Source organism: Acomys russatus, chromosome X (genome assembly GCF_903995435.1).
Source record: "Acomys russatus chromosome X, mAcoRus1.1, whole genome shotgun sequence".
Lineage (NCBI taxonomy): Eukaryota > Metazoa > Chordata > Mammalia > Rodentia > Muridae > Acomys > Acomys russatus.
In genome coordinates this window covers 22,854,073-22,876,275 of record NC_067169.1, presented here as the reverse complement: position 1 = coordinate 22,876,275, position 22,203 = coordinate 22,854,073, and the positions used below count along the sequence as shown (strand labels likewise).

Genomic DNA, 22,203 nt, shown 5'->3' with positions numbered 1-22,203 from the left:
CTTCTCAGGCCTTGCTATTCTCCACACGTAGGAACTTGAAACCTAAGAGTATGGGAAAGCAACAGCATACCACAGTGTTGCCAAGAACCGGGGATGCTGCCAAGCTTCTCCCCAAGCTCCATATGCAGTGGCCCAACTACTCACAAACTGGGCTTAAATTTAAGCCCATTGGGGCCTCACGCACTTGATATTTCGTTTTGCCTCTGAGTCATTTCTTCAAGCACTTTAAACAGCCTCCTCTGAAACCCATGAGCCATTTCAAATCTGGCCCGTCCTCGCACATAGGTAAGGTCTGTCTTCTTCAGGAAGTTTCCCTGGACCATTTTAGCCCACAGATATCACCCCACCCACCTACCCACACAGGTACTGTACTGTTTGTACCAGAAAACCTCGTCACCATGCATATTTACACCATTAAGTAAATTTTGCCTATTTGATCTTCTAAGCGCTGGGAACAGTGTCTCACATCTTTGAAACCCCCTACTCAGTGTGTGCATCTTCCCGAACTGTGACTCAATCAGTGAATTGTTTATTTGTGCTAAGGCATGCCAAGATAAAAGCATGTTGAAATGAAAAAAGATTCAACGGATGGGTTTATTTTTTTTTAAAGGTAGTACTGGGTCAAATGGCGAAAAATATATAAGAAAGGTGTCTGACTAACACCTGTTTTATTTACCATGAGGTTAAAAACAGATATACGTAAGGGAATGTCAACTGGAAAATGAAAGGGAAGAAAACATATTTCAGTTTGAGGAAGGTGATAGCAAGAGAAACATGAAGCCCCAAAGAAATTTTGAGTCAATTCTGCTAAAACCAACAGGTAGGCCAATTGAGTAAGTAAAGGGAAAGGAGGTTACCAGTATGCCATGATTAGAGACAGTCATGTAGGCAAGTGAACTGGTAGATGGCCTTATGAAGGGGGCACAGGTGGCTAAAATAGTGGCCAGTAGGTTAGCTGACTGAGTGGCGGGTAGATCAGTAAATGGTTAGGTGTTTAACCTGGAAGGACCAGGTGTGGGGCATTTCATTTACAATCTAACCCCTCCCTCACCTTGACCCGGAAGCGGATGAGTGCTAGCCTCACGCAGTGGCTCAGGCAGGCAGGTGGCAGGAACCAGGCCCGCGGTGGAGGGGTGCCCTTGTTGCCCACGTGTCCCACGATCAGTTGCGCAGTCTGCCGCTCCGCCTGGCACCGACGGCCCCACTCGGCCAGTCGGTCCTTGCCCAGGCCCCCAGGGAACATGACCACCAACTCCAGGCCGTCGCCGCCCGGATAGGCACAAGCCTGGCACAGCGCTGACAAGTAGCCCAGCATGGCATTCCACTGGCCGCCACAAACCCAATCCGTCTGGTAGCCACCATAGAGCCGCGGCAGCGCCGAGCCCGCGTCTACCAATACCCGAGCCCCAGGCAGCGGAGGGGGCGGCGGCGGCGGCGGCGGATGCAGCCCTGGCAGCGCTTGGCCGTGGTGGTGGAAATGGTGAGCAGGGTGATGGTGCCGAGTCGGCCCCGCGCCCCCGGAGTAAGCACCAAAGGCAGCGGGCGGGAGCGGCGGCGGCAGAGGAGCAGAGCCCCTGGTGATGCGTGGAGCCCCGGGCGCTAGGGCTGCCGGTGGCAGCTGGCGGTGCAGGTGCTGCTGCTGCTGGCGCGACACAGTGCGCGCGAGTTTGAGGAGGTCCACAGGCACCACAGCGCCGGGACAGCGTTTCTCCAGGAACTCTTGGAAGCCCTGGACGCCCATGCTTCCTCCGTGGGCAGAAGGAACAGCGGCTGCGCAAGCGGGCCACTCGGCGATCCCCGCGCGAAGCTGGAGGCGGGCGCGTGCGCACTCCGCGGGGGGTAGGGGCGAGGAGGGGCGGGGAAAGGGTATGTGAACGGGAGGGGCCAGGGAACGTGGGCGGGGAGGGGAGGAGACCACGGACTGGGTGCGGGTGGAGAGCAGAGGTGAGGCTGACCAGACTCAGAAGAGGCTGGGAAGATAAAAGCGATGACAAGCCGTAGTCACTTCTCTTTTCCTGTTCTCCTCCGCTGCTCTGCTTCACCGCTTCAAAGGGGGTGAAGCCTCTGCCTTCCACCTCCGGGAGCCATGTTGCCTCGTCTTCTCCGTGATACTCGCTTTCAGGTTGGGGGAGGGGGTTGTGGGCGGGGCGGGTGGGCATCCTGGGAGTTGTAGTCTTTTCCTGGATGGCCTCAAGATGCAGTCGAAGAGCCAGACGATCACCCGTGTCTGCACTTGATGTTCATAGGGTCAGAAGAAGCGAGGCATGAAATCGTGTGTATAGGATTTGCACAAGTACTCCTACCATCCAACCGAGTTGCCTCAGGATATTGTACCACCATTCCCTGGGAAAGGAATGGAGGTGATGCATCATGGGAAAGGAAGTACTGTGGATTGGCTGAATTTGGCTAAAGTGAGTTAAAGTTCCCAGAGAGGGAGAATTTTTCCCTTCCATAGGAAAGATGATATGCATAACTTTTAATGAATGGAAAAGAACACTTATGAAACATAACAACCACTACCATTTCTATATCCACTTGCTTTTAGCTACCGTTATTCTTTGAAGAGTTGTCTCCCTTAGGAATGTTAAAACATTTACTTAAGACAGTGAATGCACAGACAACATGTAATTTGCCTTCAGGCTCTCTGGTCGGGGACATTAAATAGTCACACAAATGCAACTACAACCTGGACCTTATTGGTACTCACTAAGCTATGCCATATGGTTAAGATTTGTTTTCAAGCCTGGTGAATTTGTTCATGTGGGAGCAATTCAAAATAGCAGCAAGGGTTCTAATTTGATCACACTCTTTTGAAAAGGATGTTTTCAGCATGTGTCTCCAATGAAATCCATGTAGTGTCTGTTTTCTGTCAAGCTTTCAGGACCCACTCCTTCACCCAGAAAACAAGATCTGCAGTGCAGAGGAGTTGTATTTGCCTTGGAGTTTGCAGAACATGAAGGTACAGAACCCAGGGGTGGTCATCATGAATGACGTCAGAATGGTCTGTTAGAATGAAAATGCAAACCAGCTGTGAATTCTATAACGAAAGTTGCCATGAGAGTAGCAGATCAAGTGAGATGCAGTGGCGCACACCTTTGATCCCAGCACTCGGGAGGCAGAAGCAGGTGGATCACTGTGAGTTCAAGGCCAGCCTGGTTTACAGAGTGAGTCCAGGACAGCCAGGGCTACACAGAGAAATCCTGTCCCAAAAAAACAAACAAAAAAGAGCTGTAGATCCGAATGGCAGGGGTGTGAGGCAAAGTGAAAGGAAGGGCAGTAGCTTAAAGGGGTGAATGATGAAGAAAATAGATGTTTTTAGTAAAATGTGCTTACTGGATAGTTTGCCTAGCATCCCTTTTCTTGAAATTGGCCCTCTCCTTGTTAAACTGATAAAGTTAATGCAAGAACTGTTGTCTTAGGCATGGTGGTATGTGCCTGCAATCCCAGTACTCGCGAGGTTGAAATAGGACAACTGCCTTAAGTTCCAGGCCAGCCTAGGTTACCCAGTGATTTCCAGGAACCAGGAAAGTAAACAAATACTGTCATAATCACATATTCTTATAACGCCATATTCTAACTGGATGTGTTGGCTTACATCTGTAAACCCAGCATTTGGCAGCAGGATTGCCACAACTTTGAAACTACTGTTTTCCAGGTCAGCCTAGGACAATTAAAAAAAAGCAAACCCCCAAAACAACAAAAATGATTGGATTGTATGCCACTTATGAAAGTGTTAGCCACAAGTGAGACATCTTTAGATGAAAACTCCTATATTTCTCTATCTTTAAAATACCCTTTCTGGGCTGGTGAAATGGCTCTTCGGTTAAAATGCTTGCTTTGCAAGCATGAGGACCTGAGTTCAGTTCTCAGAGACCACATCAAAAAGCCAGGCTCAGTGCAGTGCATTTGTAATCCAAGTGCTGGGGAAATAGAGACAAGTGGATTCCTAGATTCCCAGGACTCCCTGGTTGAGCAGCCTGGTCTAATTGGTGCGTTCCAGGCCAATGAGAGACCCTGTCTCAAACACTGAGGAGGAAGACTCTAGAAGAATGATATCCAGATTTTGCCTTCTGGCCTTCATGGGCACACTTGCGAATGCACACTGAGACACAAGTGCACCTTTACACAGTAAGCACACACGCAGTGTCCTTTCCTATATTTATAGCTAAAACTGTATGATAAAAGCTGAGAATTCCCAGATGTACTCTTCCTCTCCATTTTAACCCTTTTTAACACCCTGTGAACTTGAGCTAAGTATGTTTGAAATGTGAACCTCCCCCCTCTTTTTTTTTTTTTTTAGAAAAAACAAAAGCAAAATGGTACACCACTTTATTTAGATATTTATCTAAAAATGTAAAAAGTGTTACAAATGTGTTATTTGAACTTCTGATCCTTTTTTCCTTCTGTGCTGGGAATTGAACCGGGGTTCGCAAAACTTTCAATCTGGGCAGGTGGATCAGGAGAGGTGTTCAAAATCATTGCACCCCAATAGAAAAGGATTTTAAACACCTCCTGAAACACGTGGGACCAAACAGAGGGCCCTGTGGAGAATGCAGGTTCTCTCAGCACCAGCCCAAGTCCCTCCCACCTTCCCACACAATCCTCTTCAGCAAGTAAAACATTCTTGAAACTTGTCCAGGAGTGTATGGAGCATGGTGCTTGTAGCAAGCAGCCACCTGAGCAGAAACAGAGACCGCTACGGCTGGCCCCCACGCTTTTTGGCAGGAAGGATGCCACACACCTTAACCTCCTCTTCACTCTCCTCATCCTCACTTTCTTCTTCAGAAAAATCACTGTTTATACAAACAATCTGATGCCGACCAGTGATGCACACAGGCCCAGAACCGGACTTCAGGCGGAAGGTTGCAGGTGGTTGGAGCTGGAAATCATCCAGACTGAGCATGGGCTGGCAAGATAACCTGAGGTTGGCCACAGGAACTGCAATCTCCTGGTTGTCGTGATCCCGGGCCACAACTTCCACCACATTACACTCGTCCTTTGCCCCCTCGGTAAGGCACAGCATGTTCAAGGCCAGCACGTGTTCCGTATCCTCCTCTTCCTCAACCTTGAAAGTGAATGAGTGGGTGTGGCTAGAGAGCTCACAACCAAAAAAGAAACTATCCATTGTGACCGGGGCCCAGACCCCAAGGCCACCGACACCCCCAGCCCGGGCTCGTCTCTCTTGATTCAAGAACGCTAAAGCAGCAGGCTAAAGCAGCAGCAGCGGCGGCGCCAGCGGCCATGCTGAAACGCCCCCTCTTTTTTTGTTTTTGTTTTTGTTTTTCGAGACAGGGTTTCTCTGTGTAGCCTTGGATGTCCCGGACTCACTTTGTAGACCAGACTGGCCTTGAACTCACAGCTATCCACCTGCCTCTGCCTCCTGAGTGCTGGGATTAAAGGCGTGCACCACCATGCCCAGCCAGGTCAAATGTCTTAGTGCAGGGGTATGAAAGGAGTGTGCTGGTGCATTTTACAGACCCCTCTAGCAGTCTGGGAAATTTGAACACATTTCAAGATCTAGGAAGCCCATTTTGAGCATAACCCTGGCCCACATACAGACTGGTTAAGCAAGGAAATAATAAGAAGGGGACTCCCATGACTTTTCATATACCCGTGGTTTATTTCCGATCTCCCAGTCCAAGTGAAAAGGGTACATCCACAGATCTAGTGATGGATCAATGTGTGACTTCTCCTTCCCTAAAAGGGTATTTTGATTGTGTTGATTTCTTATATGGTTACATATGAATGTATTGGTGGAAGCCACATTTATCAAAGAGTTTGAGATTATAAGGAACCACGTTGTATTGAAACTGAACCAGAGGAAGAAGGAATGTGGCCATGTGGTCATGTTATAAATGGATTAGTAGTTGCTTATGACTTGCAGTTATCCATAGGTCTAATTGAAGTGGGCATGTTTCTAATTGTATACTCAGGGGAATGGCATACATGTTTATAGAGCAGCCAAGAAGAGCATTATGAGAAAATGCCTATTGGAGTGCCACTGCACACTCCTTTCCTACCATCTCCTCTACTTTATTGTTTTGGCTGTATGGGACTGCCATTTATGGTACTTTCCCAAAGACTTTGGGATAGAGTTGGAGAGGTGAAAATCCCAGGTATGTCAAAACACCTGCTTCGTTTGTTCCTAATGTCCGTTTGCATTATCCCTGGATTTTGTGAGGCCTCCATCTTTACAAATCCCCTTCTTGCTAAAACTTGTTCAAATTGGTTTTACTTAGACACAAGAGTCTTAACATGCATATACAACCCAGGAGAAGCTACAGTCCTTATAGGCCATAGAGAAGGTAGAAATGGCAGGTGCCTACGTCCTGGAACCAAGGGATGTGTTCTGGAAGCAAAATCTGGGTTTCAATGCCAGTTCAGTTCCTTATTAGAGAGAGAACTTTAACAAGTTGCGTAACCTCTTGAACTCTCACTGCATCTATATTAAAACAGAGACTCAACAATTTATTCAACAAGTTTACTAATACTACAAGAATAGGCCTGGAAGAAAGCAGGTGGTTCTGAGGTTGCTCTTGAATCAATTTATCCAGCTTTACTTACAGAAGCATGGGTGACTCCCATGCAGCTATGCCACTGAAGCATCTTCCTCCCTGTTGCCATGGTTAACAGGCGCATATGCCTCCCTACTCTCTATGAGATACTCTAATATGAGGCGGCAACCATCATGTCCAGCCTGAAGGACACCGTCCCAGTGTTACCAGTTCATTTCCAGAATCTCTGAGCTCTTGACCACTGTGGGGTTTCCTACTGCATCCTTTGTCCGTACCCCCTTCACGTGGGTCGCCAGGAGCTCTTCTTCGCCTTGGTGCATTCTGCGCCCCTTTCATCTTGGTGACAGGCACAGGCTTGTGGTGGTGTCAGGGAGGTCAGAACTGTATACTTTTATCCATTGGAGAAATCACACTTCTATACAGCTTTTTTTTTTTAGGCAAGGTTTCTCTGTGTAGCCTTAGCTGTCCTGGACTCACTTTGTAGACCAAACTAACCTCGAACTCAGAGATCCTCCTGCCTCTGTTTCCTGAGTGTTGGGATTAAAGGTGTGTGCCACCACCACCAGGCTTAATTTTTCTTCTGTACAGCTTTAAAGTGACCTCATCTGTTTATTCTCTTCCCTTTTTTTCTTTTTTTCTTTTTCTTTTTTTTTTTGAGACAGGGTCTCTCTGTGTAGCCTTGGCTGTCCTGGACTCGCTTTGTAGACCAGGCTGGCCTCGAACTCACAGCGATCTGCCTGCTTCTGCCTCCCGAGTGCTGGGATTAAAGGCGTGCGCCACCACTGCCTGGCTCCCTTTTTTCTTTTCTTCTTCTTCTTCTTCTTCTTCTTCTTCTTCTTCTTCTTCTTCTTCTTCTTCTTCTTTTTTTTTTTTCAGACAGGGTTTTTCTGTGTAACAGAGCCCTGGCTGTCCTGGACTTGCTTTGTAGACCAGGCTGGCCTCAAACAGCGATCCGCCTGCCTCTGCCTCCCGAGTGCTGGGATTAATGGCATGCACTGCCATGTGTAGGTATTCCAAAAATCAAAGAGAGTCATCATAGGCCTTTAATCTGTAATGCGCAGGACTTATAACTTTACAAAAAGATCTTCAAGTGAAAGAAAAGGAATGTAGTGGGCACCAACCCCTTCCCCCAAGTTATGAAACCTCCTGCCATGTGTTTGCTCCAAGACAGACTCCAGATGCTCAGCAAGGATCCTCCGTCTACCTAGGCAGTCCGCCTTCTGTTGCTGGAGAGGAAGCTTAAACTCTACATGGTGTGCTGGACTGCAGAGATGAGAAGGCTTCCTGCAGGTCAGCAGTAAATGGAAAGGAGTGACATTAGCCTCATGTACTGGAGCAGGGAAAGCCCTCTGCTGAAGGAAACCCTGGGCTTGGCGCCAATGACAGGAATAGAAGCCGTGGAGGCTACCAAGAATGGCGCTCCGTACAAAAGGTCAGCCACGTGTGCAGCACCGCACAGCAGGCCTGAGAAGCAGCAACCTTCAGGGAGCTGTTGCTTAAAACAATCAGGCCAGCAGAAAGGGGGGGCAGGAGGGAAAGAGGGAAGGGCGATGCTCCCTGACAGAAGACAGACCAAAACCCAAAACCAAAAAAAAAAAAAAAAAAAAAAGCATAGCAAGACAGACAAGCTGATAAGACAAATTCCAAAGCAGAACCTGGAGGATGCTGATATGAGAGCTGCCTCTTAAGATGGATGGGACGGAGCTGACTTCTATAGGCTGTTATAGGGTATCCCAATTTATCGTTTGTCCAGTTGTCTCAATACCCAAAGTGACATGTGCTCATGAAACCCAAAGCTCTGTGAGAATGGGTATACATACTTCATTGGGCTTGGATGAAGTCCTGGATCGTTGCGCTCTAGCAACTTGGGATCTAGGAGCCCTGATGCCCTATTTGACCCTTGAAAACTGCAGAGCACTTCAATTCACTCTCGCTTCCCCACAGGAAAGGGGCAGGAGTTGTCTCCTTGTGAATACTAGATCCATTTAACATACAAGGTGGGATGCACATATAGTTCAGTGGTAAGTTTCGAGTATAGTACACGAAAGGTCAAGGGTTCAATCACCAGCAACACAAAAGCAGGAAGGAACTAAGCATTTTTAATTCCATAGAAGTGAATACATTAATGGCTTAAGAATTTGGCCCCAACCAGGCATGGTGGCGAACACCTTTAATCCCAGCACTCAGAGAGGCAGAGGCAGGTGGATCAGTGTGAGGTCAAGGCCAGCCTGGTCTCCAAAGCAAGGACAGCTAAGGACACATAGAGAAACCCTGTCTCAAAAAAAGTTGGCCTAGGAGCTAGTGAGATGGTTTAGCTGGTAATGGCACTTGCTGCCAAGCCAGAAGCCCTGTGTTCAATTCCCAGGAACCCACATGTTAGAAGGAGAGAACTGACCCTTGTGAGTTGTCCTCTGACCCCTTCACACATGCACCGTGGCACACATTTGAAAGTGGATGTTCCAGGTGCTGGAGAGGTGGCTCAGCGGTTAAGAGCACTGGCTGCTCCTCTAGAGGTCCTGAGTTCAGTTCCCAGCAACCACATGGTGGCTCACAACCATCTGTAATGAGACCTGGTGCCCTCTACTAACTTTCAGGTGTACACACAGGCAGGCATTCATATAAATAAATAAATCTTTTTTTTTTAAAGAAGAAAGTGCATGTACACATATAAATAAATGAATGTTTAAAAAAATGGCCTTTAATAGAGCAGACATTGGAATTCCTGCTGTCACTAAGCATGTGAATCTGAAGTGGAGGTGCAACACTGAATCCTTTCTGGTGAGGTAGGAGCAGAGTGGCAAACAGTGCCTTCCAGGGCGTCTCTCTGGGCAGAGAGGGTCCGTATCTTGAATCTGGCTCATGTAAGGATTTGGGTAGCTGAGAAGGATGTCTTAGGGTTTGTATTGCTGTGAAGAGACACCATGACTATGGCAACTCTTAGCAGGGAAATGTTTAATTGGGGCTGGCTTCCAGTTCAGAGGTTGAGTCCATTGTCATCATGGTGGGAAGCATGTTGTCATGGCAGCAGGCAGACATGGTGCTGGAGAAGGAGCTGAGAGTTCTATATCTGGATCAGCAGGTGGCGGGAAGAGACACTGAGCCTTTAAGCTCACCCCCCCAGTGACCCACCCCCTGCAACAAAGCCATACCACCTAATAATGTCATTCCCTATGAGCCTGTGGGGACCATTTTCATTCAAACCGTAAAGGGTAAAGTCCAGACTTGGTGGGATGCTGAGGCCCCGTCCCGAGGGGTCTCTAGTTCCTCATGCATGTTTGTGCCCTTTCTAAGCTCTGTAACGCTGACCGCATCTCAAGGTGACAGCTCAGGCCTGTCATACTAACACTCAGGGAAGCTGAGACAGGAAGAGGGCTGAGAGTTTTGAGGCTGGGATGGGCTACACACTGAGTTCCAGGACAGCCTAGGCCATGGACAGTGTGAAACTCGGTCTCAAAACACAAACAAAACAAAAGATGGGAGCTGGAGAAATGGCCTTTGCTGGGGACCAGTGTTCACTTCTCAGTACTCACAACTGCCTGTAACTCCAACTTCTGATGCCTTCTAGCCTTCGTGGGTACTGGTACATACATACATGCACACTTGGGCATGTGTGTTCATGCTCACACAGACACACACACATACATATCTAATAATACAAATAACAAAGTAGATCTTTAAAAACAAAGCCCCAAGGAGTGCATATGGGAGGAGGAAGCTCACACAGACCAGAAACCATCCCAGGTTCTAGAGGAGGAAGACCAGTGAAGAGACAGCTGGAGACCATGGCAAAGGCAGAAGGAAACAGATGTAAGACTTAAGCAAAAATGGCAGACGCTGGGTGTGGTGGCACATACCTGTAATCCCAACAGGTAAGAGGTAGAGGAAGAAAATTATGAGTTCAAAGCCAGCCTACACAGCAAGCCCAAGGCCAATCCGAGCCACATACGTCCTGTCTTAAAAACAAACAAACAAACAAACAAAAAACAACTGTGGAGAATGTTCTGACCATTGGCTAGATCTGGGTAGGGGTTTAAAGTTTACCACCTGTATTGTCCTTGGCTGGTGCCTTAGTTTGAGTGGGACCCCTGGGCCCAAATCTGCCTATCATATTGTTCTACTTGTAGGTTTCTAGGACCCTCTGGATCCTTCTACTTTGCTATTCTCCCATGCTTCTCTCATCTAGAGTCCCAACAGGATGTCCTCCCCTCTGTCCCAGTTTGCTGGTAAGTGAAGGCTTTCGTGGGACATGCCCGTTGGGCTAGTATGCAGATATAAGTGAGTTATATACCATTTGATTCTTTGAGTGGAGAGTGGGATATGACTTTCTCATGTACTCTGGTGCCTCACAATTGACCATGTCCCCTGGAGGGGGAGACCTGGTGGCACTCAGAGGAAGGACAGCAGGTTACCAAGAAGAGACTTGATACCCTATGAGCATATACAGGGGGAGATAATCCCCCTCAGGAACAGTCATAGGGGAGGGGAATAAGGGGAAAATTGGGAGGGAGGGAAGAATGGGAGGATACAAGGGATGGGATAACCATTGAGATGTAACAAGAATAAATTAATAATAAAAATAAAATAAAAAAATAAAAAAACAAAACTGCACCTGGACATGGTGGCGCACACCTTTGATCCCAGCACTTGGGAGGAAGTAAGTTCAAAGCCAGCCTGGGCTACAGAACAATCCAGGACAGCCAGGGCTACACAGAGAAATCCTGTCTTGAAAAAATAAAAAAGCAAAACAAAATAATGAGAGCTGGAAAGTGAAGAGGAAAAGAGCATGGGGAGGGGATGAGGTGTGGAGGAGTTCCTGCTAGCCCCAATCACCATCAACCACTCCCAGAACATGGGGACAAATGATCTGAGTTGATGACAAAGGTGTTTGGTGACCTCACAGCGGACAGGCTTTCCTCTGTTATGTCCTGTCCTTGTGGATACCATTCTTACTAATGGAGACAAGGACAGCCTTCGAAGGCTGCCCAGAACACCTAAGACATCAGCTCCAGGCCCTGCACTCGAGAGGCAGAAGTTTCAGGTCATCTTCATCTGTATAGTGGGGTTCAAGACCAGCCCAGGCTACATGAGACTATGTCTCAGGAAAAAAAAAAAAACGAATCAGCCTTAGGAAGACATGCTCCATCCTTCTTACCCTGCCACACTGAGGGACACAGCACAGGGCAGCTCTTATCTCTTCCACCCTGTGCACCTACAGCATTGTGTACGAGAAAGCAGTCCATCGGCTGTACCAGAGGTGTAAATTTTTGTGTGTGTGTGTGTGACAGGGCTTCTCTGTGTAACAGCCCTGGCTGTCCTAGACTCACTTTATAGACCAGGCTGGCCTTGAACTCAGAAATCCGCCTGCCTCTGCCTCCTGAGTGCTGGAATTCAAGGCGTGCACCACCACCGCCCTGCTGAGGTGTAAAAATTTAAATGTCTATTTTAAAACCTCTAAAACTGAAAAGGCAGACTCGCACGGTCCAACTAATGTTTGCCTAAGTGCTTGGGATTGACCCAATACTCTCTGGGTCCCAAGGCATGCAGAACTCTGGGCCAGGGAAGCAGTGCAGGACCACAATAGACCAGGGTGTGCCTCACTGGTTGGATGGAGCCATGGGCTCTGCAAGTACCTGATGAATGGTAATATGGTACCTGCTCCCTCCTGCTATTGTCCAAGGTAGACTCAGCAGGTGCATGTTCTCAGAGAGTATGCAGTGGATATGTACCAGGCAGAATTTTGAGTGTACTAGTGGAGGCACGTGCATCAAAGGAATTGTGGAAGGTACTGCACATCTCAGCATCTCCTCAAGAATACACCACAGCCTTGACCAGCTAGTTGATACTGGCCAGGTACAGGAAGTATTTCTTTATAGACAGCACACTGTAGAACTTACAGTCCTGACTACCCAGAGCAGCACCACCTTAATCTGGCATCCAGCATACCACGTTTGTCCCTAGGATGATGACAGCAGTCTTAGTCAGGAGTGGTGGCACACACCTTTAATCCCAGCACTCGGGAGGCAGAAGCAGGTGGATCGCTGTGAGTTTGAGGTCAGCTTGGTCTACAAAGGGAGTCCGGGATAGTCAAGGCTAACACAGAGAAACTCTATCTCAAAAAACAAAAGACAAAGGAGGAGGAGGAGGAGGAGGAGGAGGAGGAGAAGGAGGAGGAGGAGGAGGAGGAGAAGGAGGAGAAGATCTACTTTTAGCAGGGGTGGCAGCTGACCTGCTTGCTCATGGGCTGCCTTTGCCTATGCAGGTAGAAGGAAATGTGGGTATATGTGGCTACTATGATGACAGGTAGATGGGCAGTGTGGACAGGGCCAACAAGGTCAGGAATAAGAGGCTGAAACTGGCCACTTTGTGTGAGCAGCAATCCAGGGCACAGAAGAGGGCAGGCCCCCAGGAGATGGAAGCCAGTCTGGGGAACTTAGTGAGATCCTGGTCTCTTAAATACTAATTAGACAGATAAGGCAAAGACCGTAGGGTTAACTTTTCTTTGAAAAGATTCATTTCTGTGTGTCTGTGTGTGAGAAAGTATATGTGCATGTGTGCAGAGGTGTCTGTGTGCATGTCTATGTGCAGAGGCCTCTTGGCTTGGTTTGATACTAATAAATTCTAACAGTGCTCCTGTCAGCCTCCTTAGAGCAGGAGTTACAGGCATTTCTGGGGATTCTTGGCTTGTTACATGGGAACAGGGGTCTGAACTACTGAGCCGTATCCCTACCTAGGCCCCCAAATTCTTATGCTTAGCTGTATGAGATACACCCAGCAAAATATTCACCTTCTTTCTCCTTTTCTTTCTTCTTTTTTTCTTGCTTTTTGAGACATGGTAGCACATTGTATGTCAGCATGGCCTGGAATTCATGATGTAGCCAAGGCTGGCCTCAAACTCAGGGCAATCCTCCCAAATGCTGGCATTGCAGGCATGAAGTACCACACACAACTTAACCGTTGTTAGACGTATGGTTCAATACTGCTAAGCACACTCTTTTGTGATGTAACCAAAACAGTATTTTTAAAATATAAAAAGCGCTCCCTAGGCGCACGCCTGGAATCCTGGCACTCTGGCAGGCAGAGGCAGGCGGATCGCTGTGCGTTCAAGGCAAGCCTGGTCTACAAAGTGAGTCCAGGACAGTCAAGGCTCCAAAAACCAAAAACCAAAAAACCAAAATAGAGCTGACAGGCAGTGAGCTGGAATGAAAGAGAAGGTGTTTGTTGAGGTTAAGTTCCTCATTTGAAACATGTTAGCCTTCCCTTCATCTATCCCAGGGCCCACTCTCTCATCACCTCTGCTACTTTCCTTTATTCCTGTCTTGAGATCCTATCAAGACCCAACTATCCTCCCTTCCACTACTTTAGCATCCCACCCTTTAGTCACAGACGCAGTTCTGCCAGCTCATTGTTCTACCCGGTGCTGTCCTCTAATGCTGGTGCATTTCAAATGGATTATATACTGGCCTGATCTCCCAACTTAATTGCTTTTCCATCTGACCCGACATTTTTATTACATGAACCCCTTGGGGCTCAGAAACTCGTACACCAAATTATGACACTTGGGCGTTCTGAATACTTTGAACTAAAGGATAATGAAAAGCCTAAGAAGCAACCTCAGGGGCAAAGTGGGCCGGTGATCTTGACCTTCCCTTTTTTGGCTCCAGTCCCCTTTCCACTCCAGAAAGGAGCGTCAGAAACCAGGTCATAGAAACCTAAGCCCTCCTTTCCCCAAACAAGCCATTAAACCAAGAACGGTCACTCCCCCTTTTCTCCCATCTTCTTTGAGGATCTTCACATTCTAAAGGACCCTGCCTTGGGCTCTGGAATAAGGAATGTCACAAGAAAGCTCTGAATAAGCTTGGCTTTTCTTTCCATAGTCTGACTGCATTATATCCTATCCTGTTGTCCAGTCGCCATGGCTGCCTATCCTTTAGCAAGTCAAAGGATGAAATTGGATCTTCGAACTGGAGAGATGACTCAGTGGTTAAGAGCACTGGCTGCTCTTCCAGGAGACTCAGGTTCAAATTCCCAGCACCCACATGACAGCTCACAACTGTCTGTAACTCCTGTTTCAGGGGATCTGACACCGTTACACAGACAACTAAATAAATTTTTAATTTTTAATTCAGATCTTCGATTTGGAAGGCTCTCCTGTTATGTAAAACTTCAGTGATTTATGTAAAACTTCAGTCACTGAGTTGGTAGTGCACACCTTCAATCCTAGCATTGGGAGGCAGAGGCAGGTGTAATTTGAAACCAGTCTGGCCTACAGAGTGAGTTTCAGGCCAGACAAGGCTACACAGTCAGACCTTGTCTCAAACATAAATACATAAATACAACTTTGGCAGGTTGCAGCGGTACATGCTTTTAATCCCAGCACTCAGGAAGGCAGAGGCAGGCAGATTGCTGTGAGTTCGAGGCCAGCCCAGTCTACAACGTGAGTCCAGGACAGCCAAGGATACACAGAGAAATCCTGTCTCAAAAAAAAAAATAACCTTCCCAAAAGAAATACAACTTTGGTGAGATTAAGCTTGTTATACCTTTGTTAATCTTTCTTTACTTCCCTCTCTCTCTTTCTTTCATTAATTTCCATTTTGCAGTTCTCAGGATCGAACTCTGTCATGGAGCTCTGTCATGGAGCTCTGTCATGGAGCTACATCCACAGCCCTGCTGCCTCTTCCAAGATGAGTTTGGACATTTTCAGGCCACATGGCCAGAGGCCATTTTAGTTTCCGTAAACTAGGTCCCATGGTTTTGTTATTTTCTTTTGAAATAAACTATTATTGAAAAGAAGTTAGTTTCTTTGTTTCTGAGATGGTTTTGTACTTGTCGGACTTGCCAGAAACAACTAAACCTTAAGTAAACCTTATGAGTAGTTTTGTTCAATGTCTCAGAATTTACAAACAGTTCAAGTATAACTAAGAAGACTGGAGGAGCGGCTGGCAGCTCACTTTGTAAACTGCTTGCTTAGTGTGCATGAAGCTCTGAGGTGCATCCCTAGTGTCTCAAGAACTGTGGGTGCTGGTGCAGGCCTGTAATCTCTGAACTTGGTGGTCGAGGCAGGAGGATCAGACCTACAAGGTCATCTTCAACGACGTAGGAAGAATAAGGCCAGTCCGGAGGCCTTGTCTAAAAGTTAAAATGAAACTGAGTGAGAGAGAAATGGGATGGTTACAGATGAATTGTTCAATAATGTTTGTGGTTTAGAGTCTATATCTACTTGAGAACAGTTTCCAAAATCTTTTGGTAATTTGAATTTGAAAACTTTAAAGAGAAATTACGTGGCAAAAGCTTTAACTCTATAGATGAGCTAGAATGCTGACATTTTAGTGAGCTTGAGTTTAAGTTTATATACTTTGGGGTGTTGACCTTTTTTATTTTATTGCTGAGATTATAATTGTTGTTTTGGAGGGTGAGTTTGAGACAGGGTTTCATTGTGCAGCCTTGGGTGTCCTGAAACTCGCTCCATAGACCAGGCTGGCCTCCAACTCAGAGATCTGCCCACTTCTGCCTCCCAAGTGCTGGGAGTAAAGATGTGCGCCACCACTGCCCAGCGAGATTATAATTACAGTTCTTTCTTCCATTTCCTCACTTCAAGCCCTCCCATATACTGGTCCATGCTCTCCTTCAAACCCATGGCCTCTTTTTTCACTAATTGTTATTGTGTTGGTTTTGGTTTATATGTAAACATGTTTTGTTTTAATCCCAGGTGTGGGATGTGGAGGTAATTCCAGTTTGTCCACAGCTGATAACTGCCTCATGAGAGGGCATGCGATATTTGTCTACTGAGAATTACTCATGCGGGGGTGCAGTCCTTGCCAATGAGTATAAAAGCCAGAGAGACTCTGGGCTCCTAGAAAGCAGGCTGCTGGTACTTCCCCCTGCAGCTCTTGGCTGTTGTTGATGCAGTGTGATAGAAGTTGGAGATCTCCTGAAATGAAGACGATTGGACTTGTCCCAAGGAAAAATGAACAGCAGGAAGTAGTTAAGGAAAACTATGCCCCCTCTCTCCACTAACTTTTCTCTCCTCTCTGGTGTTGGGGTATTGCAACGGTTGAGGAGGAGTAGGGAGAAAGAGGCTTTTTTTTTTTTTTGGTTTTTCAAGACAGGGTCTCTCTGTGTAGCCTTCACTGTCCTCACTTTGTAGACCAGGCTGGCCTCGAACTCACAGAGATCCGCCTGCCTTTGCCTCCTGAGTGCTGGGATTAAAGGCGCGTGCCACCACAGCCCAGGGGAGAAAGAGATTTAAGGAAACCAAAATAGAAAGTTTTAAAAAGTATGCCAACATTATTGTATGCACATATGTATTTGTATATTCATATATTCCTAAATATAGTCTCTTGAGTAAATATAATGTTATTTGTATAGCATGTTGTTCTTTTTTTGGTATTGTTTTGTTTTGTTGAGACTAGGTTTCTCTGTGTAGTCCTGGCTATCCTGGAGCTTGCTCTGTACACCAGGCTGGCCTTGAACTCAGATCTATCTGTCTCTGCCACTCAAGTGCTAGGATTAAAAACTTTCAAAAAATATTTTTAATTTTTTATGTGCACTGATGTTTTGCCTCATGTATGTCTTTGTGAAAGTGTCAGATTCCCTAGAACTGGAGTTAAACACAGTTGTGAGTTGCCATGTGAGTGTTGGGAATTGAATCTTGGGTCCCCTGGAAGAGTAGCCAGTGTGCTGAAACCACAGAGCCATCACTCCAGCCCCTGGCATGTTTATACAGTATAATGAAACTAAATATGTAGGCATGTTCATAAATATGAGAAATCCTGTTTGAAGTTGTGATGTGGAAAATTCAAATAAGAGACAATTGCCAGTATTTTCTAGTTTTCATCAGGAATTAAGGTTGGGCAGCATCAAAAATTATAATTAACATGTAATTTAACTACTGGAATTAGAAAAGATCTAACTTTGTGCAAGAAAAATAGGCTGTTTTAAAAAGAAAGATACATAGCCAAATGGTGATGGCCATACCTTTAATCCCAGCAGTTGGCAGGTAAAGGCATAGAGATCACAAGGCTTATTGATTAGCACGTCCTGATTGTGGAGTTCGAGGCCAGCCTGGTCTTCAGAGTGAGTTCCAGGACAGCCAGGGCTACACAGAGAAACCCTGTCTTAGAAAATGAAAACAAAAGGTATAGATATGCATTCCATTAACAAGAAGAAAAGAAAAACTGAAGGTTGTACAAGTATATTGTGTGGCCAAAGATGGCTGAGGTTACATATAGTTTTATAATGTTTTCTTAAAATGAACAACAAAAAAAAGATCCATTTTAGTATTAATAGCATATGGTACAAATGCAGTTATCAATTTTTTGCCTAGATAATATGTAATGTGTGAGTGTGTATATGTGTAAGTTCTTGTGTGGGGGTGTGGGTAAACACATTGGAGGAAAACATATGGGCATTGGTTGACACTACCAATTTGTACTACATCCATAGTACAAATGTAAAAGACATTAAACAGATTTGGCTTACTTGATGTTAAATCATACATAAAACATTGTCAACTAATAATCGACATGAAGCCTCATTTATGTGGAGGTTATTGATGAGTTCTTTGAATAGAACATGCCTGGAAAACCAGCACACTTCTGTCCTAACTGTGGTCATTTTGCTAAAGTTTGCATGCCTCAGAAACAGCCCCACTTCCTTTCCAATCACTACCTGCAGGGCGCACGCCGTTGTTATTTTCCGTCTTTTCCGAAAAACACTGACAACCAGCTCCTAACCAGGATTATTTCTGCAAGATTCACTGAGCAGACTCAAACTCGTTTTCACATTTCTGATCACTTCAAATCCATGCCTTAGGAACTGCTATAGCTGTACTGAAGAAGCTGCTGGCTCACAGGCTTCCTAACCTTTCAAACCGAACAAGAAGTCATTCGGGAACTGCATACATTTAGTGGCTTATTGTTTCTGTTACATGTTTTCTAACAGAGTTAGAGAATGTTTTTTTCTTCATCTCTCTACATCTTATAGCAATTGGTAGAGTGCACTTCTGCCAAGAAAAAAGGAGAAATCTTTACCCTTTCCCCCTACCCTCCAGAATTCAGAAACGATTTGTTAGTACCCCCATTTTTGTGGCTATCTTAGGTAGTTCAATAAAAAGCTGTCAGATATGAGTCAATAAAGCTCTACATAGAAGCTGACTTGGCCTGGAGAGATGGCTTTGCTTCCTGATTTTTTTTTAAAATTATTTGTTTATTTGGTTGGTTTTTAAAAAAACATCTTTATTTTTATTTTTATTTACTTTGGCTTTTCAAGACAGGGTTTCTCTGTGTAGCCTTGACTGTCCTGGACTCAGTTTGTATACCAGCCTGGCCTTGAACTCACAGAGATCCACCTGCTTCTGTCTCCCAAGGGCTGGGATTAAAGGCATGTGCCACCATCACCTGGCAATCTCTCTCTCTCTCTCTCTCTCTCTCTCTCTCTGTGTGTGTGTGTGTGTGTGTGTGTGTGTGTGTGTGTGTGTGTGTGTGTGTGTGTGTGTGTGTGTGTGTGTAGCCTTGGCTGTCCTGGAATTGCTCTGTAGACCAGGCTGGCCTCGAACTCACACAGATCCACTTGCCTCTGCCTCCTAAGTGCTGAGATTAAAGGCTTGTGCCACCACTGCCCAGCTTAAATGATGAATTCTTTTTAAAAATTTCATGATGTCTTACAGGTTCTGGGAATTGAGCTTGGGTCTTCTGGAAGAGCAGCAAGTGCTGTTAACCACGGAGCCATCTCTCCAGCCTAATGCTCTTCTCATGGCTTGCTCTTGCAGAACAAGGCCACCACACATAATTGTCCCCTTCTTCATCCAGCCATCTCCCTTTCCACTTCTCTGTCATGCCACATGCGGAGGCTGTGTGTATATATGTGTGTGTTGTTTCTCAGACAGTTGAATGGATGTAGCTGCCTAATCTTAGACTTTGAGCCCCCAAACTGTTAGCTAAATGTTACCTGTTTTGTCTACAAACCACCCAGTGCTAGTAATTTCGTAGTACTAATACAAAATGGAAGAATACAATTGGGTTATGTTTAGTCATGCTTTTCTTTTAAAATAGAGATTTGTGGAGTCAAAAGAGTTACTATTTAGCCGGATGTGGTGGCACATGCCTTTAATCCCAGCACTGAGGGAGGCAGAGGCAGATGGATCTCTGAGTTCCAGGCCAGCCTGGTCTACAAGTCCAGGACAACCAAGGCTACACTTAATGTAACCAACTCATTTTATAAAATCAAGTCACCCGTGCTTCTTCTACTATGCATTTGAGTTACCAAATAAATGTGGGACTTAATTTGATAAAAGGTCTCATTACACAGTCCAGGACTGGCTTTGAACTCACCCTACCTCAATTTTCTGAGTGCTGAAATTACAAGTGTGCACAACTGGCTAAAATACGTTATCTTTAAGAAACTTAAAAAAGAGTCATGTTCTTGATTCACTTCATTTTCTCCTCTCTGTCCCTCTCCTCTTCTTTTGGAAGAAGCTTTAATTATCTTCCCCAGGTGAGCCTATAACTCTGGGGATCCAGCAATCCTCCTGCTTCAGCCTTCAAATTACCACGGGATTATGCCTCACACAGTTAACATTGTTGTCTTCTTATTCTTCGTACGAGACTCTCTGCATATGCATCTGTGTATTTCTTGTACATAAATAGCTAAGTGAACAAGTGATGGATCTGACATGGTTTTACAATTTCTACCTTTTTTTGTTTTGTTGGCTTTCTGAGACAGGATTTCTCTGTGCAACAGTCCTGGCTGTCCTGGACTCACTTTGTAGACCAGGCTGGCCTCGAACTCATAGAGATCCACCTGCCTCTGCCTCCTGAGTGCTGAATTAAAAGTGTGCGCCACCACCGCCCAGCTGGGTTTACAATTTCTAAAGTCATTGTGCACTGGTGAGTGAGAAGTGATGGGAGGGAAGTTTCCAAGTATATTTTTCTAAAGGTAGCCCAACATTAGAAGGGAAGGAACAAGCACTGTACAGTTTCATGACAGGCATGTAAAGAGTGCGCATGTGAATCCAAACAATTAAAGTGTGCTTTCAATATACTTGGATTATAACATATGTGTGCTATGGTGTCAGGTGGACTTGGTCTGGATCTGAACTTTACCACTTACTGGACATATGACCCTTAGAAAACTCATTGATCTCCCCACCCTCAAATTTGCCATAAATAGTGGGGACTTATTTTAGGTCTCTTGCGTGAATTAATTCACAGTTGAAACCCTAGCTAACACAACAGGTTGCAACTCTGGCTTGTGTGGAGAATGGAGGCTCACTGGAAATGCGGTAGAATTGCATGTAAATGAACAGGTAACACATGGCTGAGGCAGGTGCCTCCCACCCCAAAGCCAGCACAAACTGTAAGAGTTTCTTAAATCTGCTCAATTATATATATTTGATTTAAAAAAAACCATTTAAGCCAGATGACTGCAGTATGACAGAATTTTAATAAGGTGACATACTCATTTAACACAGCCTTTATTTTTGTTTCAAAACAAAATTCCAGGAAACAAAATCTTTAACAACAGTTGGGTAGTAATTAAAATAAAAATCACAGTTTCGAAGAATCAAAACCAGACAACTCCTGAAAGGTAGATCACTTGGCTTACCAAAATAAAAGTTAATGTTAAAAAGGGTTAAAGTAAGTTTAATAGCATTCTATATATTCCGAATTAAGAAAGGAGAGTTCACATATATAACTAAATGTTAAGTATTGAGAATTGGCTGAAATTCTACATACTTCATGGTAATTTATGCATGAAAGTTTAATTTCATAAACTTCCTGAGTGGCTCCCATGCTGCACTAGGTCTACATGCTTAATATTTGCATTAAACAAATTAATAGCTTTAAGTGATTGCGCATGGCAGACCTTCAACTGCACTTTCTTATCAGTCACTATATCCACTCCATCTGCTGAGGGGTCTAGACTACAAATCTCAACCTGAAATCTTAAATTATAGTGGAAAGAAATACAACATAAAGAAGCCAGAAGGGCGACAAGTATGCATTTCGAAGCACTGTCCCTTCAGAGCTTAGTCTTTCCCTTGCCTTCTTGCCTGACTTTTAGCTTAGTAACAGTCTGTGTTGCTTTACTTCAAAGAAAACCTTCCAGAATCAGAGCTGTTGAACTGTACGCTCTTTCAACCATCTCAGTGGAAAATAACTTTAACCTGATTACTACTTTGGGCTCATTCATGTGTTAGTTATCAAGGTCCCTGATCAATGTTTGAATTAATCCTTCATACACACAGAGAAAGGGACTATTTCCACAGTGGCCTGAAAGTATAGATCCATACAAATTTCATAGTAATTTTACTTAAAAGTTAATTTTAGTAGGTTTGAGTGTTTTCATTTTATAATCTGGATTAGATTTAAAAATTTTAACCCTAGAATTATATTTAGCAAATCAAAAGCCTTTTCTATATATAGATACCATTCTATTACATCTTCTAAATAAAGGGAGGGAAAATAAGTCTCTTATAGACTACAGATTTAAAAAAACAATCTATTCTAGAAAATGGCTTGCATACCACCTCAGAAGGCTCAGGTTTTTCTTAATCAAACAGAATGTGAGGTAACTGAATCACAAATTGATGGCAAATATACCTCAGGAATGTACTTATAAACAATGACTAAAATATAGTATTTACTAATATTAAAAATGTAGTGTTACATGGTAAACATGTGAAACAAGG

The 22,203-nt window shown here is 45.1% G+C and overlaps 3 protein-coding genes across 5 annotated transcripts in view; 1 reads left to right on the top strand and 2 right to left on the bottom strand.

Moving 5' to 3' along the window:
- Fam120c (family with sequence similarity 120C) overlaps nucleotides 1–2,115 on the bottom strand; it is a 120,682-nt gene extending 118,567 nt beyond the window's left edge. For 2 of the 3 annotated variants that reach the window (XM_051142122.1, XM_051142120.1), the window contains exon 1: nucleotides 1,052–2,115. In XM_051142122.1, coding sequence (XP_050998079.1) covers nucleotides 1,052–1,741 — 690 coding nt within the window. In that variant the 5' untranslated portion in view covers nucleotides 1,742–2,115. The remainder of the gene's footprint in view (nucleotides 1–1,051) is intronic. The other variant, XM_051142121.1, reaches the window with a different exon arrangement.
- Shroom2 (shroom family member 2) overlaps nucleotides 1–22,203 on the top strand; it is a 1,329,704-nt gene that overhangs the window by 1,185,465 nt on the left and 122,036 nt on the right. The gene's annotated exons all lie outside the window — the stretch shown is intronic.
- LOC127184794 (nucleoplasmin-3-like) lies at nucleotides 4,516–6,835 on the bottom strand. Its single transcript, XM_051141181.1, has 2 exons — nucleotides 6,791–6,835; nucleotides 4,516–5,209 (listed from the first exon to the last, which is right to left on the bottom strand). The coding sequence occupies exons 1-2, from the start codon at nucleotides 6,833–6,835 to the stop codon at nucleotides 4,697–4,699; spliced, it is 558 nt and encodes a 185-aa protein (XP_050997138.1). The 3' UTR covers nucleotides 4,516–4,696.

Coding starts and splice junctions, on each gene's coding strand:
- LOC127184794 (XM_051141181.1), bottom strand. CDS start 6,835: ATGCACCAAGGCGAAGAAGAGCTCCTGGCGACCCACGTGAAGGGG. Junction 5,210..6,790: donor TGGCGACCCACGTGAAGGGG/GTACGGACAAAG, acceptor CTGCTGCTTTAG/CCTGCTGCTTTAGCGTTCTT.